Below are 17,472 nucleotides of genomic sequence, written 5' to 3' on the forward strand. Positions count from 1 at the left end.
TCACCTGGGGTAGAGTCCAACTTCAGATCCTGGCCGCCAGGGCTCCCGGGCCAACTCTCCAGACCTTTGCATTCACAGGGGACTCTCCGCCTTTGAACCTCAGCCTGTTCTGAGCCTTCCATCTGGAATGCCCTTCTCTTCGCCTCCACTGTGAAGCCCAGTGTTGCAGAGAAGGGGGAGGGAGAGAGAGATAGAAAAATATTTCCATCTGTCATACGTGTTAACCCCTCCCCGCCCCTTTACAGATAAGAGTACAGCAACTCAGAGAGGTAAGTGTACCTGCTCCAGGTCACACGTGGGACGGGGCAGGGCTGGGCTGGAATCCAGGTTTTTCTAGCTCCCGGTGAGCAGAACTTCAGAACTCTCTGCAGAGGCATCTTCCAGGCTCTCAGCCAAGGTGGAGGCACGCTGTAACTCTCAACAGCCACTTCCTCACTCAGGCCCTGCTGGGAGGCCCCCCCTTGCCCTCCTCCCCCCACTTCACCCCCCCCCCCCCCCGCCCCGTCCCTGGGGCCTCACTGTCACTGTGCTAGAGAGTGCCTGTGCGTGAAGCCCCAGCCCTAAGGTCACCTTCACTAGGAATCGTCCCCCGATCCTGTCAGCAGTGCTAGTGACCACTGCTACCACTTATCGGCAGCTGCTGCACTCGGCCTGTCCCCCTGGGCACAGTTTGTATGCCGCCTCTGATCCTCACACAGTCATAGTCATTATTATTGGCCCGGGGTTATAGGCCTGGTACAAGGCAGGTGTTCAACAAATGTTGGTTACATGGAGGAATAAGCCAGGAGAAACTGAGGCCCGGGGACAGGACAGGACTTGTGGTCTCTCTGGCACTTAGATGCCCAGAGCCCCAGCGATTTTGCCCAAGCCCCATGCCCTCCACCAGAGAGAGGGACCCTTAGCAAAGTGACTTCATGCCCACCCTCCAGTCCCTTGGGGAGCCCCTGGCTGGGCCCGGGAAACAGCTGCTAATATAGGCCAATTGCATGGGCGGCCCAGGCAGCAAGGAGGCAACAGCCATGATCCAGATGTGAGGAGTGAGGTCTGAGCTGGAGAGGGACCACAGTGGTAAGGGATGTGAGGGGAATCTCATTCATTCATTCATCATTCATTCATCATTCATTCATTCATCAAACCCTCCCTGAGGGCTTCCTCTATGCTAGACCCAGAGCCTGTGGGGGTGGGGCGGGCTGAAGTACAATGGGGCTTCAGGAAAGGGGAGGCCGAATTTCCAGGCAGGATGGGTCTGTGACGTGGATGCTCTGAGGAACCCTAAGTTCCAGTTCTGGAAATCAGTGCTCCCCAAACGCTCCCACTGGTGTGCCAAGACCTGTGACGAGCCTGTTTATCACGACGCTGTTTACGCTAGTGATATCGAACGTGGAAATGACCCACTGACACTGATAGGATGCAGGCCAATAAGTTATCACCATGTGGACAAGTCATAGGCAAATCTGGTGGATAATGAATGGGGCAAAGTTGCAGAACAATATGTACTAGGATAGCACAGTCCCTCTGTGTACTAAAGAAGCCAAATGCTGTGAATTCACAGGAAAAGGTCTGAAGCGTACGCGAACCATGGTTACTTCTGGGGAGTGAGACCAGTGGGACAGCGATTCTTTTTTTATTTTTAATCCTCACCCAAGGATGTTTTTCCATTAATTTTCAGAGAGTGGAAGAGAGAGGGAAAGACAGAGAGAAACATTGATGTGAGGGAAACACATGGATTGGTTGCCTCCTGCAGGAGCCCCGACCAGGGCCCAGGTGAGTGAGGAGCCTGCAACCAGGGTACATGCCCTTGACCGGAATCAAACCTGGGACCCTTAGGCCAGCGCTCTATCCTCTGAGCCAAACCGGCTAAGGCTCACTCTTTTTTAAAAATATATTTTATTGATTTTTCACAGAGAGGAAGGGAGAGGGTAGAGAGTTAGAAACATCGATGAGAGAGAAACATTGATCGGCTGCCTCCTGCACACCTCCTACAGGGGATGTGCCCGCAACCAAGGTACATGCCCTTGAGCGGAATCGAACCTGGGACCCTTGAGTCTGCAGGCCGACGCTCTATCCACTGAGCCACACCGGCTAGGGCAAGGCTCACTTGTTTTGTTGTTGTTGTTGTTAATCCTCACCTGAGGATATTTTTTCCCATTGATTTTTAGAGAGAGTAGAAGGGAGGGAGGAGGAGAGAAAGAGGGAGAGAAACATCGATCTGAGAGAGACACATCCATTGGTTGCCTCCCACACATGCCACTGTTGGGGGGAGGTTCAGAGCTCAAATCTGCAACCCAGGTACGTGCCCTTGACAGGGAATCGAACCTGAGACCTTTTGGTGCACGGCCTGTGCTCTTACCACTGAGCTAAACCAGCCAGGGCTTCCATTGATTTTAGAGAGAGTGGGAAAGGAGAGGGGGTGGGGAGAGAGAGAGAGAGAGAGAGAGAGAGAGAGACATCAATGTGAGGGAGACATCAATTGGTTGCCTCCTGCACTCGCCCAGACCAGCCAAGGATCCAGCCTGCAACCCCGGTACCTGCCCTTGACCGGGAATCAAACCCACGACCCTTTGTTACGTGGGCCGACACTCTAACCACTAAACAACACTGGCCAGGGCAATTCTCACTCTTTATATAAACTTCTGTATAGTCCTTTTGTTCTTTACTGGCATTTACTACTTTAGAAAAAGAAAACATTCAATGAGTGAATTTTCTTAACTGCTCGGAGAGCCAGCAGGAGGTGGGGCATTTCCTCCCTCCCAGAGAGAATGGGCATTGTCCCTGCCAGCTCTTTTTTTTTTTTTTTTTTTTTAAATACATTTTATTGATTTTTACAAAGAGTAGGGGAAAGGGATAGAGAGTTAGAAACATCGATCAGCTGCTTCCTGCACACCTCCTACTGGGGATGTGCCTGCAACCAAGGTACATGCCCTTGACCGGAATCGAACCTGGGACCTTTCAGTCCGCAGGCCGACACTCTATCCACTGAGCCAAACCGGTTAGGGCCCTGCCAGTTCTTAAGTGCTGGTTGGAGAAGGGAGAAGCCGGGAGGGTGATTCAGGCGGGAGAAACTGCATGTGCAAAGGCTTGGAGCGGGAAGACAGGCCGTGGAACAAGAGGTAGAGATCCAAGTGGCTGGAGGTTCAAGGGGAGGCTGTCTGAGAGGGTGGGGGTACGGGTGGAAGTGTGCGTGGCCTGCTTTGTGTTGATGGCGTGGTGTGTAGGCAGGTGAGCCCTCTGTGAGGCCAGGAGCAGCCAGAACTCCCCGTGGACGTGCAGCGGGGACCCTGGAGAAGAGGTGCAGAAGGCTTGGCTGCAGGCTGCGCAGCTGGCAGGGTGGGTGGGTGCGCTGGCATGAAGCAGATGGGCACCTGCGCCTGCTCTGAACCTTCCCCAGTCCCATTGAGATGGATACTGCTGTTACCCCTCTTGACAGATGAGGAAACTGCGGCCCAGAGCTATTAAATAACGTGCTCCCGTTCACACAGAGCAGTCAGGTTCCACAGGCTGAACTCCCCACTTCCTAGCGCCCCCACTGGGAGATGCTATTAGTCAGGGAAGACTTCCGGGCCCAGGGATTGGGGGAGGGGGGGGTGAAGTGAGGGAGGAGGGCATGGGGGGGGCCTCCCAGCAGGGCCTGAGTGAGGAAGTGGCTGTTGAGAGTTACAGCGTGCCTCCACCTTGGCTGAGAGCCTGGAAGATGCCTCTGCAGAGAGTTCTGAAGTTCTGCTCACCGGGAGCTAGAAAAACCTGGATTCCAGCCCAGCCCTGCCCCGTCCCACGTGTGACCTGGAGCAGGTACACTTACCTCTCTGAGTTGCTGTACTCTTATCTGTAAAGGGGCGGGGAGGGGTTAACACGTATGACAGATGGAAATATTTTCAAAGTGACAGCAACTGTCCGAGGCTGAATTCCCACTAAGGAAGGGATAGTGGCATTCCCCCATCCAACCCACACACAGGGCAAGACACGGACACAAAGCACAGCTGGAAGGAGTTCCTTTATTCGGGGCAGTGCCCAGGCCAGGTTGGTGGGAAGAGGCGGGCACAGGCCCAGTGCCAAGCAGGGACCAGAGGGGCCCACAGGGCTGACAGATGAGGCAGGAGGCGGCTGACGGATGCTCTCAGCTGCAGGTACCAGGCCCAGGTATTGACAAAGAGACTGCTCGGTGCCTTCCGGGGCCAGAAATTGGTGGCCAAAGTTCTTCCCATCCCCAGTGCCCCCCAGTGCCCCCCAGAGGGCCGCCTCTTTGTCCTCCTTCCCCTCAGTATGGAATCCAGGCCTGAAGGGGGTCAGATTCTGCAGAGGCCAGACAGAGAGGGCACTCGGCGGGGGGCCCTGCCTCAGCTGGGCTGAGGCCCCCCACCCCACCCCCCGAGAGCAGGCAGCAGCTGGGAGAGCAAACACTTTGATGGAGGCTGCAGTGACCCGCCCCACAGCACACACGGCACACAGGGGCCTCTGAGCAGCTCCCCTGCGCAGAGGAAAACCAAACCGCACACACAGCCAAGGTCCTGCCAAGGCCGCAGAGCTGCAGGCCCGAGTGGCGCCTGGGCTGTCACCTACTGGTTCTCCTCCCTGCTGGCAGCATGAGGGAGCAAGACAAGTGGGCTCAGCTGGGCTCTCAGAACCAGGCCCAGGCTGAGTCAATACCTGGCAGAGAGAACCCCACAGCGGGAGGGAGGTGAGGGGTGTGACTCACATGGGGGGCCCTGGGAGGGAGTCATTGCCCTTAGGGAAGACGGCACACTGTCACTTAAAGGGACAGGAGCGGGGTGGGGGAGTGAGCCGGCCTCCGCTGGCTGGCAGCCAGGTACTCACAGTGTCTGGTAGGTGCTGTCCTTGGCCTTGAAGAAGCGCACGACGAAGAAGGCCACCGCCTGCAGGCTCAGCACCAGCACCATGCCTCCGATGAAGCTGGCCCCATCAAAGCCAGGGCTGTGGGCTTCGGGGACAGGAGGGCTCCCTGCAGGGCAGAGGTCACAGCGGGCCACCGAGGACAGGACCCCAGGCCTACCCCAGTCACCCCCACCTGGAGGCCCCAGTCCTCACTCTGGGGGCCGGAGCAGCAGGCAGGTGTGGGGACAGGGCCTTGGCTCCAGCCCTGGCTCTGCTCCTGAACTGCTCTGTGTCTGGATGCTCTTCACACCCTCAGCCTCCTGACCACATGGGCCAGATGGCAACGGAGCTCCCTTCCAGACTCCCCTCCCACACTGGCCCAAGAGGATGAGGACGGACCCAGGACTCAGACATCCAGGTCCCTATTGACCTTGGATCTCGGGGTTCAAAGTCCAGGGACAGATGATATGGTCCCCTTTCAGTACTTCTGAGACCCTGGAGCTACCCCATGTCAGAACCCTAACTTAGAAAGGGAGGGAGCAGAGGGAGAAGGGGAGGCCCACACCCTGGTCTCCCACACGGAGTGGATACATGGAGACTAGGTGATGTGTGTCAGAGGGAGAAGCCAGGTTCTGAGGGCCAGACCTGCCTAGAGTCTCCTCACAGTTAGGACATAATCCAAACGTACACAGTGTCCCCTGACCCTTCCCCAGCCCCACCGTAGGGACCACGGTTGTCAGACGGAGCCTGGGTGGCTCCCAGCTGTGCCACGTTCGCCATCCACTCTCAATAGGGATTTGATTTCAGGCCCTGGGCCCGGTGCCCAGGGCAGGGCAGGGCTGGTGGTGGGAGATCATTCTGGGGTAGTGGACAGGGGCCCCGCGGGGAGCTGGCCCACTCCCCAGAGGGGGTGGCTTGTGTTAGGAGGTCTGAGAATATGAAGGGCAAAGGTGGTCCCAGCTGCAGCTCAGGGAGCCCTTTGTGGGGGAAGAGGAGAGAAGAGGGAAGAAATGAGCTGCACAAGACTGATCTGGGGCCGAGCTGGAGGGAGATGACCATCAATAATTCAGCCCCCGAGATCACGTTTCTGGCTTTAATTAACCAAGAGCCTCTTCAGCCAGCCCTGCCAAGCCTGCTGAACTCCAGGTTCCGAGGGGCAGTGGGGGCCCAGGGGTGGGGTTCTTGCCTCTGTTCTGCTGGGGATCTGCTTCGTGACCTTCTCTGGACCAGCGGGTGGTCACAGTGGACATCTCATTGGCAAACTGAGCCATACACCTTCAGCACCAAGCGCAGGTCCCTGAGGGGGTCACCCTGATTCTCAGAAGTGGTGCTGGGGGGAAGGGATTGGAACCACCATTGCTTATCGCCTTCCTTCCATCAGACACTGAATAGGGGCGACACACCTTTCATAAGATCCTCACAGCAACAATGTAAGGTGGTTCCCAACCAATTTTACAGACGTGGAAACAGGCTCGAGGGAAAAGTCACAGGTCCACAGGTCTGAGGTCACAAAGCCTGTCAGTGCCTGAGCCCAGCTCTGCCTTTCCCTGCACCTCTAGTCCTGCCGCTGCCCAGCTCCCCTCGGTAGTACCTACCTGTTGTGATTGTCTTCGGTTCATAGGTGGGGTGGTGGTGGGCAGCTAAAGAGACAGGGAATCCATAAAAACCCGGCTCTCCCATCCCCTGACTCCCATCAAGACCCCAGGCCGGGCCTACAGCTGGGCTTCTGACTCAGACCAGGTCCTCTGTCCCAGGTCCAAATCCACCCAACACACTCCCAAGCCTTAGTTCATGCGGTTCCTTCCACCGATGTGCCCTCTCTCCATCTCGACCTTTCAGGGTCATCTCATGCTACTCTTCCAGAAAGCCCTCCCCTGTTCGCTTCTGAACTTCCCAAGTCCTCACTGTGCTTTAGATGAGAAGAGCTACCCTTGCCCCTCCGGCTCCACACACCTGCCCTGTATCCTCCATCTGTACCAGTTTACAGACGAGGAAACAGGCCAGAGAGGGAAGGAGTTCTCTGTGAGCTGAAGGCAGAACGGAAACTGGACCCAGGTGCTGGTAGGCATGGTCTGCTCCCCGAGAGACGGACTTCTCCTGGAGCGCAGGCTCTGGCTGGGACACCTCAGCCTCCTCCACCCCCCAGTTTGGCTTCGGCCAGTGGGAGCCCCCTACCTGGACACGACTCGGAGTGGTTGTAGACAGAGCAACCTTCCGGGGTCACCTCAGCTTGGTCCACACAGTGTCCTGGTGGGAGAGAGTGCAGGGGAGAGGTGTGGGGAGAGGGCCCAAGGCCCTGGGGTTCAGAACTGGGCACCCACCTCGGGGAGAGCTACACTCCATACCTGGCTCCTCGGGCCGACATTGCTCCCACACGCAGCCCGAGAGGTTGTGCGCTCTGTCCTCCTCCACACAATGCTCGCAGAGCTTCAGCTGCTTGCAGGTCCCGCGGACAGCTGGCCAGATGTTCATTCGGAGCAGGGCTCCCCGCCCAAAGCCTCGAGCTCCTTTACCTGGGAGTGGGACGGAAGCAACTCCTTGAATGCGAGCTGCAGCCCCCCTTCCTCACTACTGTGCCTCTCCCCACACATACACTCACCTGGATCCCTAAACCCCCCCTGCACACCCGGAGTTTCCACAAACACACAACACACACCTAGAGCCTCCCTGACATTCACCCAGAGTCCCCTTCCTTTGCTTATACCGGTACCTGGGTTCCCAGATACATGTGAAGTTGCCTCCCTCAGACACACCTGAAGCTCCCTACTATGTACATACCCGGGGCTCCACACTCAGCTAGAGCCGCCTTTACCCAGCCCCGGGGCCCCCTCCGCGCCCCACCCCACCCCTCCAGCCCGACTGCTCCTGGAAGGGCGGCTGGATGAAGGGCGCGCTCCCCGGCCCCCGCTCCTAACCAGACCCCGGCCCGCGTTACCAGCCACAGCGAGCTGGGCACACAGGAGGAGGCAGCAGCAGCCGCCACAGAGCGCAGCCCGTAAAGCTCGGGGTCCCGGCAGGGCCATGGGCGCGGGGCGGGGGCGGGGGGTCAGCCGAGAGCTGGTGCGGCGCGTCCCTTCTGGACTCGGCTCCGCCGGGGTGTGCGGAACAAGACCCGGGGGCGGGGGCGGGGCCAGGTGCGCAGGGCCCGTGGCGCCGCCAGGGGGCGTGGCCTGAGGCCCTGGGAGGGGCCTTATAGGGTGTGGCCGGTGGGCGCGGTCAGGTGGGCGGGGCTCCGTGGGCGGGGGCGGGGCTCAGACAAAAGAGGGCGGGTCCGGGACTGGTGGCCGACCGGGTCCTGGAGGCCCCCAGCGGCAGCATCGCGGAAACCGCTGAGTAGCGAGTTATCCCTACTTCACAGGTGCGGAAACTGAGGCTCAGAAAAGGCGAGCGACTAGTTATCGAGTTAATGGCAACATCTGTATCGGGAGCAAGGTCACTGTCCTGGCTCCCGGGCTCGGCGCAGGCGGGCCCTGTGAAGTGCGCCCTCCAGCCGGGCCCGGCTCCAGCTGCCACCTGGCTTCAATCTTTGCACCCCCCTTTCTTTGCCCCTCCGCGCACCACGTCTGCCTCCAGCCCACCGCGCCCTCTGACCAAGTCACCGGTCTCATTGTGACGGGCAGTTGAGCCTCTTCACACTTTCCCTTCTGCCTTGACTCCTGCCCTGGCACCGACCTCTTCTGGTCCTTCTCCCACTACAGCCACTTCTCGGGTTCCTTAGAGAATGCCTCCTAGTCCTCTTTTTTTAAAAAAAATTATTATTAATTTTCAGAATGAAACATCAATTTGCTGCCTCCTGCATGTTCCTTACTGGCAACCAAGCCTGAAACTGGGCATGTGCTCTTACCAGGAATCTAACTGACAGCCTTTCGGTGCACAGGATGAGGCCCAACCAATTGAACCACACTGGCCAGGGCCTCCTCTTCCTCTTCGTCTCCCCCTTCTCCTTTCCTCTCCCCTCCCTTTCTTCCGCCCTCTGCTTCTTTTCCTCCTTCATCGCTAGTGGCCCAACCGTCCTGAACCCTATTCTGCCTCTCCTGGGTCAGCTCAGTCATTCCTCTGCCATCAGTGCCCATTTGAAAGCCAACGAGTATCACTCCATCTCCAGCCTCGTGCTCCCTCCCCAGCTCCCTTCCCAGCAGACTGTACATTCTACAAAGAGCTTTTACTTGCAGTTTCTCATCGAATTCCCACTACCCTCTTAGTATGGGTTTTGTTATCACCAAACTGCAGGTTTCAGAAGTAGCATCACCTGCCCCGGGGCACACGATTACAGTGGCGTGTGTGTGTGTGTGTGTGTGTGTGTGTGTGTGTCTGTGTCAGGATGTAGGCCAGGACCCAATGGCCAGAGGCTGCTTTCCCCCCTGCTATGCCTCCTCTGGGTCCATCTGTTTCCTGGGCACCTCCACCTGAGTAGGCCTCAGGCCCCTGAAACCATCTGGTCCCTCTTCCCCACCGAAGAGGGTCCCTCTATCCCCTGTCACCCGAGTGGAAACCATGGTCTCATCCTCACCCCCTGCCTCTACATATCTCCTTGATCCTATTACCTCATCTTCTCTTTGCTGGCCTCACTGCCTCAGCCTCTGGGCCCGTCCCCAAGTTGGCCCTCATAGTGCAGGGCTCTATTGAAACCATGGATGTGACCATATCTCTTCCAGTTAATCATGGCTTGGCCTCCACCACCCTTTAATTCCTGGCTCTATAAGTCTCTCCAGCATGTCTTGGGCTTACCCCAACACCTTCCTCTCCCCCAAGAAAATAGACTAGCCCCTCCCCCAACACTCCGTGCCTCTTATGCCTCCTCGCCTTTATCCTATAGCTGTTCTGTCCTGGAGAGTCCTCTTTCTCTCTGACTCCATCTGCCTGGCAAGCTAATCCTTCATGACACCACTAAAGGGCCACCTCCTGCAGGAAGCCCTGTGTCACTGCCTCAGAGCTAGGCTGAGCTGCTGCAGCACTCATCTAGCTGGTAGAGCTGAATCCATCTGCTTTCCTGCACCAGAGCACTCCCCTCCTCACCATCTCTTGCTGGGTGACTGCAGGCCTCCTAGTGGGGCTCCTGCTTCTGCTCCCCCACTCCAGTCTGTTTCCCACCTAGCAGGCAGAGCAATCCTTGGAACATGAAAGTCAAATCATATCCCTCTCTGCTTAAGCCCACCAATGACCCCCATGAGTTACATGATCTTCCCCTCCCTACCCTCAGCCCCTTACCCCACCCACCTCCCTGAGCTCAGTTCCTACCCCTCAGCTCATTCACCTCCTCTGTATTCCTCAACTCTGTTCCTCCTCATAGACTTTGCACTTGCTGTGCTCGCTCCTTGAAACTCTTCTATTCTCTCTTCAAAGGACCCACTCCGTGGTCTCCCTACTTTAAAGAGGGCTCCTGGTTATTCCACATCATGACACCTCCTTTTTCCTTCAGAACATAAACCAGATTACTCATTTCTTCCCTAGGCTGTACTAGTAAGTTCCATGAAGGCATGAAAAATGTCTGTCTTCTGACCTAACCGGTTTGGCTCAGTGGATAGAGTGCTGGCCTGCAGACCAAAGGGGCTCGGGTTTGATTCTGATCAAGGGCACTTACCTTGGTTGCAGGCTCCTCCCCATCCTGGCCCTGGTTGGGGCTTGTGCAGGTGGCAACCAGTCAATGTGTTTCTCTCACATTGGTGTTCCTTTCTGTCTTTCCCTCTCTCCTTAAAAATCAATGGAAAAAAATATTCTTGGGTGAGGATTTAAAAAAAAAGTCTATCTTCTTCCGTAGTTAATTCCCAGCACACATAGGGCTAAGTAGGTGTTTATGAAATAACCATACTGTGTCGTGTGTGATTTTTTGTGTACATGTTTGTCTGTCCCACTGGTCTGTGAGACCCTCGAGGGGGTCCCTACTCGATATCATATTAAGTATCTGTTTGTGATTGTCCATCTCTCCCCATTAGACTGGAAGCTCCAAGAAGAAGGCAGAAATTTTTGTTTATTGCTGTGTCCTCTGTGCCTAGAACAATGCCTGGCAAATAGCGGATTCTCAATAAATACTTCTTGAATGTTGAAAATGCAGGATATGACCAGATCATCTCTGTCCACAGCCTCCACTCAAACCCAAGCCCAGGGAGCTGTCAGTGAATGAATGGTCTGTGCTAAGAATGCCCAGGTTCTCTGTGCTTGGCCAAGGAGTTTATGTGGATCTTATCTGGGTCTCACACAAACTTCCCTTGAGAGCCTCCACCCACAGTAAAGAAGTCTCACCTGGAACTGAGTGCGCACAGCCATCTGGTGGTCACCTGGGGAACTTCAGGTGTTGCCATTCCTGGTCAAATGTCACTTCTGGGGAGATGGTGGCCTAGGCTAGCAAGGGAAGGCACACTGGACTTGGTTACAGACAGCCCTGGCTTCAGACCCCAGCTCTGTCATTTACTTGTGATTTGGGGCAAGACCTTCTGCTTCTATGGGCTTCACCTATGAAATTGGGAGGCAGGGTTGTTGTAAGCACTGGGCTCTGGTTTGGTACCTGGTAGGTGGGAAGGATTGGAGAGGCGTCGATGGTGGGGAGAAGCAAGGAGCTAGAGCCGAGGAGGAGGGAGAAAGAAGGGCTGCCTCTCCGTCCAGACGGCAGATCTTTGGAGAAGAGAGACCTGGTTGGCATTGATGGCCTCAGTTAGCCTGTTGGCATGGTGGCAGTTTTGGAGCATGAAAGGGATTCACTTGAGTCTCTTGGATCTCAGGGTTAGAAATATCACTGCACTCTATCCTCCCTGACTGCCTGAGGCTCAACTTCCCCCATGAATGACACAGTAACTCCCTGGATCAGGAAGTACTGGCTAATCAACTCCACAGTCACTGATGTCCTTCCCCCTGGGGAGGCAGTGGCAGCTAAGACAGAAATTTGGGACAAACGAGCCAGATTTCATCTTATATTTGGAGTCAGAACCCACTTTGGTGGTGGTAAAACAACTGGCTTTGACATTATTTGTGATTCCTTGAATGTAAAGAAAGATGAACCCAAACACAAGCTTGCAAGACACGACCTACAGAAGAAAAATACCCCAAGAAAACAGCGAATGGAATGCAAGAACAGAATGAAGACGATCAGGGCTACAGGAAAGGCCAATACTGGTGCAAAAAGAAGGAGTAAAGATTCTGCAATGACTTAATCAGTGGTGATTGTGCAGATTTTTCATGAGCTAATTAGTAAACTATGAATAAACAACAACAATCACTGCCACTCAGAATAGCAGAAGAGAGTCTGTAATACACACCTTTCTTGCCAACCTCCCAGCACCTTTCACCGTTCTCTGAGACCAGCTGGACAGCTGTTGGGACCCAGCTCTGATGGGGGAGGAAGTGGAAACCTGAGTCCTGGGGTACTGATGCCCCTAGTTCTCTCTCTCTGACACCCCACCTTCCTTGACACCATGGGTATTACTACTCTCTGTTTTCCTTCTCTTTTTCTAGATGTTGCTTTTTAGTTTAATTATCCAGTCAACAAGATATTTGCTGAGTATCGACTACATGCCAGGCACTGTGGGAGAGTGCTAGTCTAGGACAGAGGTTGGGGAGCCTGCTGCGGAAGGAGTGACGTGGGTGCAGAGACCTGAATGAAGGGAAGGGTTCTAGGCAGAGGGAACAGCCAGTGCAAAGGCCCAGGAACAGGAATATGTTCATCCACAGTCTGTGCCCTTAACGGCGGGGTTCCCCGAGGCTCCTCACTCTCTGCTTCCTCCCCTAGGTGGTGTCATCTACCCCTTGACCTCAGTCACCGCCTGCATTCCTCCTGGGTGCCCTCCTGCCAGTGATACCCTTGGTAGCCCACACAGCCAGTGCTGGCAACGTGCCAGGCCCTTCCCAACAATCCTACAAGGTAGATACTAACTTTATCCCTATCTATTGACGAGAAAACAGACAGAAAGAGTCTAAGCAGCTCATCCAAAGTCACACAGCTAGGAAATGGAGGCTTGGGGGCTTGAGTCCAGCCTACCCTCCTGACCATCTCCATCTGCTAAGCACCCTAAACTCACTGTATCCAACCGGAGTGGTTATCTTTCCTAGCCCAGCCCTCTCCTCTTCCCATGTAGCCTGCCACTGGCCTACCCACTCCTCCCTCCTTCCCCACAGTAACTGTGGGAACTGCAGTGGTGCGGGGTTGTGGGAGAAGTCCATTGGGGCCTGGGATCTGTGTCTCTCTGGTATCCTCAAGCCCTAACCTGATTCCTCCCTCCTCCATTCAGTGGGGCCTGGATGATTCCAATGAGGATCAAAGCTAGAGACAACTGCTCTCCCCCAGGACTGGCCATAGCTGTCCCATCTGGAGAAATCTGGGACTAAGGACAGACAGCGTTGGGGAGGGTGGGCCTCCTTCTCCATGCCCCCCGGCCAGGATGCCCGAGATGGGCGGTGGAGAGGGGCCTGTGCTGGGACTGAGCCGCCAGGTTTTCTGCTTCCAAGTTCTTCCTGGATCCCTCTCTCCAGCTGCTTCGGGGAAGTCCTCCCTCCCCTTACTCCCCCACATACACACTATGCTGCTGGCTTTTCAGATTCTTGAATAAATAATTCAGGTTTTGAAATCGTGCCAGACTCAGCCCTCCTGTGTTGTGAGGGTGCTGTTGAGCCGGCACGAGTGAGGTCGCCCAGCCTCAGCATCATGAAGACCTGCCCCGGAAGCAACTTCCTGCCTGACCACTGTCAGCCCAGACCCTCTACCCTGTCCATCACCCCGGGCCCCTGCCACAGCCACCTGCTCTCGTCACCGGAGGACCCCACAGCCCTCCTCACTGAAGTAGCTTTGTCACCTCAGTACTCAGCATCCGTGACAGGGTCATGGTGACCCGAAGTTCCGTCCCCTGGACACTCCATCCTCCCTGGCCGCTGCCTCTGCCACCCTGGGATCTCTGCACCCCCTCATGCCACAGTCATTCCCACACTGTATGGTTGCCCTGGAGGCTTCCCTCGACGTCAGCATCCTCAGCCTCCATCCCCCAAGATCCTGTCCCCACGCTCATACCGTCACTGCCACCCACCTCCCCGCGAGGCTCCCTCGCGCTCCTGTCTCCGTCACCTCACCCGGGAGGCCATGAGACCCATCACTCGGTCTCACCCACCTGGATTTCGTCAGACTTCCTCTGCCACCTGAGGGTCCCATCACGCCCTGGCCTATCCGGGCCCCTTTCCGCTGCCCCCCCCCCACCCCCCGCAGCCCCTCTGATACGTTTCCAAGGCTCTCCCACCTGCGCCCCCAAACCCCCGGCCCGCAGAGGGCGCCGCGTCAAGGGCAGCGCGGGCCAAGCCGGGGGGGCGGGGCCGCGGCCACGGCGCTTTTTATGAATGGGGGAGCGGGCGTGCGAGGCCTCATTAATATGCCTCGCGACGCGCTCTGCGCCCGAGCGCGACGCGCCTATTGGTTCGCCGAGCCGCTGACGTCACCAAACCGGTGGCCGGGGGCGGGGCGGGGCGGGGTGACTCACGCCGCTGCTCCCGCGGCTGCGGGGGGCTTGTGGTCCCGTGGTCCGCTCACACCCTGCGCTGCCCAGACCCGACTGGAACCTTCCTGCGCGGCCCGGCCACGCCTGGACCCGAGAGGTGAGTATCGGTCCCCGCCGCGGTCACCAGGCGTCCGGGAGGGCACGCAGGATGCTGGGGCGCTGGGGCGGCTGTCAGGCTCCCAGCAGCGGGCCAGGGTCGGAGGTCAAGACCTGGAACCCAGATTCTGGGCTAGCAGGTGGGACCCAGTGACCGGGTGCTGAGCGCCATCACACGGTGCCCCGGCGGGGGGTGAGCGCTCCTACAAGGACCCGAGGCCCTGGGGAACTGATGGTCATCCGAGGTTGGGCTGGCAGGAGGCGGCTGGACAGGACCTAGGAGTCTGGGAAGGAGGCGGTGTCTGACTTAGGGATCCAGACTTCCGGGCAGGAGGCGGAGTCAGGCCCAAGGTCCAGGTGTCTGGGCCGGAGGGGTCTGCCTCAGGATTCCGGCTTCCAGCAGGGGGTGTCTGTTCCAAAGACCCAGAAAGAAGGGTCCGGCCTGGGCAGAAATCTGGGCGGGTATGTGTGCGGGTAGAGCTGAGTTCCCAGGTGTTGTCACCCTAGGAGTGCAGGGTGGGGGCTGGCGAGAGCGTCACCGCACTCCCTAGGGGCGGGGCCTGGGGCTGGCTGTTCTGAGAATCTTGAGGGGTCTGGAGAGCCTCAGAAACTGAGCGTCATCCTCCCTGATGGGGAGGGAGCAGAGCTGCCTTCAGTCTTGAGATGTGTTTCCCTCCCCCAGTGCTGCTTTCCCCAGCATCTCCGGGATCTTACAAGCTCCCTCTACTTGTGGTAGTCCTTCAGCTGCTTGAGCTCTAGTCACACACGTGGAAGGAAGAGGCCTGCAGGACCCAGGGAGTTGGAAGGGAGATGAAGATACTAGGACAGGGATCCCCAGGAAAAGAGACCTGTGCTGGCCTGGGAACACGGGAGGGGACTCGGGTATCCTGGAAGGAATCCTGGGGCATGAGTGTGGGGACAAGACACTGGGACCAGCTAAGCATCTTGTGGAGAGACTCCCACCAAGTATCCAGAGAGGCACCTCAGCTCCTGTAGACCCGCCTACCCAGCACCTAACCCTGCCAATTTCTCACAGGGCCTTTCTCCTACAGGTACCAAGATGTGGGGTGCAGGCAGCCCGCTGGCGTGGCTCTCCGCTGGCCCAGGCAATGTGAACGTGAGCAGCATGGGATTAGCAGAGGGGCCCACAGGCCCAGCCGCACCGTTGCCCTCACCCAGGGCTTGGGATGTGGTGCTGTGCATCTCAGGCACCCTGGTGTCCTGCGAGAACGCACTGGTGGTGGCCATCATCGTGGGAACTCCCGCCTTCCGTGCCCCCATGTTCCTGCTCGTGGGCAGCCTCGCCATTGCAGACCTGCTGGCAGGCCTGGGACTGGTCCTGCACTTTGCCGCTGTCTTCTGCATTGGCTCAGCTGAGATGAGCCTGGTGCTGGTTGGCGTCCTGGCAATGGCCTTTACCGCCAGCATTGGCAGCCTACTGGCCATTACTGTAGATCGCTACCTTTCTCTGTACAATGCCCTCACCTACTACTCAGAGACAACGATGACTCGGACCTATGTGATGCTGGCCCTAGTGTGGGGGGGTGCGCTGGGCATGGGGCTGCTGCCTGTGCTGGCTTGGAACTGCTTGGATACCCCAACCATGTGCGGCGTGGTATATCCGCTCTCCAAGAACCATCTGGTGGTCCTGGCCGTTGCCTTCTTCATGGTGTTTGGCATCATGCTGCAGCTCTATGCCCAGATCTGCCGCATCGTCTGCCGCCATGCCCAGCAGATTGCCCTTCAGCGGCACCTGCTGCCTGCCTCCCACTATGTGGCCACCCGCAAGGGCATTGCCACACTGGCCGTGGTGCTTGGCACCTTTGCCGCCTGCTGGCTGCCCTTCACCGTCTACTGCCTGCTGGGCGATGCCCACTCCCCATCTCTCTACACCTATCTCACCCTGCTCCCTGCCACCTATAACTCCATGATCAACCCCATCATCTATGCCTTCCGCAACCAGGATGTGCAGAAGGTACTATGGGCCATCTGCTGCTGCTGCTCCTCTTCCAAGATTCCCTTCCGGTCCCGTTCCCCCAGTGATGTCTAGTCGCATACTGGTGACCCTTCAACCCTGATCACTACAGAATTCCAGAATGTGAGGTCCTCCAGGGTTTTGTTCCAACCCCCCAGCTCCGCACCCCCAAGACCCAGCTAGTTCTGGAGTTCTAGGACATGGGGTGTTTCACAGGATTCTGTTCAGATCTCTGCAGGGCCCAGCTGGCTCCATGGTTCTAGAATGTTCAGATGGTCAGGGTTCCACTCAGAAAAGTCCACAGCCCAGCTGGCTTGGAGCTCCAGAATGCTGCTGGGTGCTGCACAGTGCCATTTCAGGTCCCTGGGCTCCCCCTCCCTTGACCTTGATCATGTCACTTTACTTTTGAGTTTCTGAGCTAGAGTCAGAGATTTAGCCACTCAGTTGCCTAGATAGGAGAAAGAGAAAAAGATTTATCTATATATACGTGTGTGCACAAAGAGAATATCTAGTATTTATTTATTTATGAATTTATTTATGGGTATAAGGGGGAAAAAGAGACCAACACCTTGAAATCCAGGCCATACCAGGGTACTCCCGGTCCCCACACCCCCATTTCTGACCTCAGTTCCTAGAGGGGGGGGGAAGGGAGAAAGAGAAACCACGTATTTTGTTATTATTTTCGCTTATTTTTTATTGAAGAGATCATATAAACCAGAACCTTCTCCCCAGGCCCGCCCCTCTGGGGTTTGTGAGGGGAACACACCAGCCTCTGGTTTTTTATTTTTTTAAGAAGCCATCACCTGAGCAACCGAGAATTCCTCTGCGCTGGGGGCCTGCTGCCCTCTGGTGGCGGTTTGGGGAAAACCAGCCTGGCCAAGCAGCCAGGATAAAACGTGGCAACCCCAACTCCACTCTAGCCTGGTGTCCAGCGCCACAGCCGAGGCCTGAGAGCCAGGCCTCACTTTGAGGTGCCCTAGAGGAGGCAGGATGCGAGCCAACACCTGACCCTCTCTGCCAATCTGGGTATGGCCCCCAGGGCATTCCCTATTCCTGTCCCTGACCCAACCCTCAATAAAAACTGATTTTGTAATAAATATT

General features: G+C 56.8%; 2 protein-coding genes across 6 annotated transcripts; one reads left to right on the top strand and one right to left on the bottom strand.

The window, feature by feature from the left end:
- Positions 1-10: 10 nt before the first annotated feature.
- On the bottom strand, positions 11-13,963 carry CD164L2 (CD164 molecule like 2). 5 transcript variants are annotated; one of them, XM_070404477.1, is made up of 6 exons: positions 13,920-13,963; positions 7,176-7,343; positions 7,006-7,077; positions 6,426-6,470; positions 4,813-4,957; positions 11-148 (listed from the first exon to the last, which is right to left on the bottom strand). In XM_070404477.1, the coding sequence occupies exons 2-6, from the start codon at positions 7,300-7,302 to the stop codon at positions 100-102; spliced, it is 438 nt and encodes a 145-aa protein (XP_070260578.1). In that variant the 5' UTR covers positions 7,303-7,343; positions 13,920-13,963; the 3' UTR covers positions 11-99. The 5 variants fall into 5 exon arrangements, with proteins under 5 accessions (XP_070260578.1, XP_070260575.1, XP_070260574.1 ...); XM_070404474.1 differs by lacking the exons at positions 11-148; positions 13,920-13,963 and adding exons at positions 3,973-4,290; positions 7,766-7,903; XM_070404473.1 differs by lacking the exons at positions 11-148; positions 13,920-13,963 and adding exons at positions 4,299-4,569; positions 7,766-7,903.
- Positions 13,964-14,347: 384 nt separating this feature from the next.
- GPR3 (G protein-coupled receptor 3) lies at positions 14,348-17,434 on the top strand. The gene is made up of 2 exons (XM_070404478.1): positions 14,348-14,397; positions 15,449-17,434. The coding sequence occupies exon 2, from the start codon at positions 15,457-15,459 to the stop codon at positions 16,444-16,446; it is 990 nt and encodes a 329-aa protein (XP_070260579.1). The 5' UTR covers positions 14,348-14,397; positions 15,449-15,456; the 3' UTR covers positions 16,447-17,434.
- Positions 17,435-17,472: the final 38 nt, after the last annotated feature.

This window comes from Myotis yumanensis, unplaced genomic scaffold, assembly GCF_028538775.1.
Source record: "Myotis yumanensis isolate MYYU_CA2020_CCGP unplaced genomic scaffold, mMyoYum1.0.hap1 SCAF_2, whole genome shotgun sequence".
Classification (NCBI taxonomy): Eukaryota; Metazoa; Chordata; class Mammalia; order Chiroptera; family Vespertilionidae; genus Myotis; species Myotis yumanensis.

Excerpts from the sequence above, each read along its gene's own strand:
- GPR3 (XM_070404478.1), top strand. The coding sequence starts at position 15,457 with ATGTGGGGTGCAGGCAGCCCGCTGGCGTGGCTCTCCGCTGGCCCAGGC.
- CD164L2 (XM_070404473.1), bottom strand. The coding sequence starts at position 7,853 with ATGGCCCTGCCGGGACCCCGAGCTTTACGGGCTGCGCTCTGTGGCGGC. Across the intron at positions 7,344-7,765 it reads TGCCCAGCTCGCTGTGGCTG|GTAAAGGAGCTCGAGGCTTT; the intron begins GTAACGCGGGCC and ends TCCCACTCCCAG. Across the intron at positions 7,078-7,175 it reads ATGTCGGCCCGAGGAGCCAG|GACACTGTGTGGACCAAGCT; the intron begins GTATGGAGTGTA and ends CTCTCCCACCAG.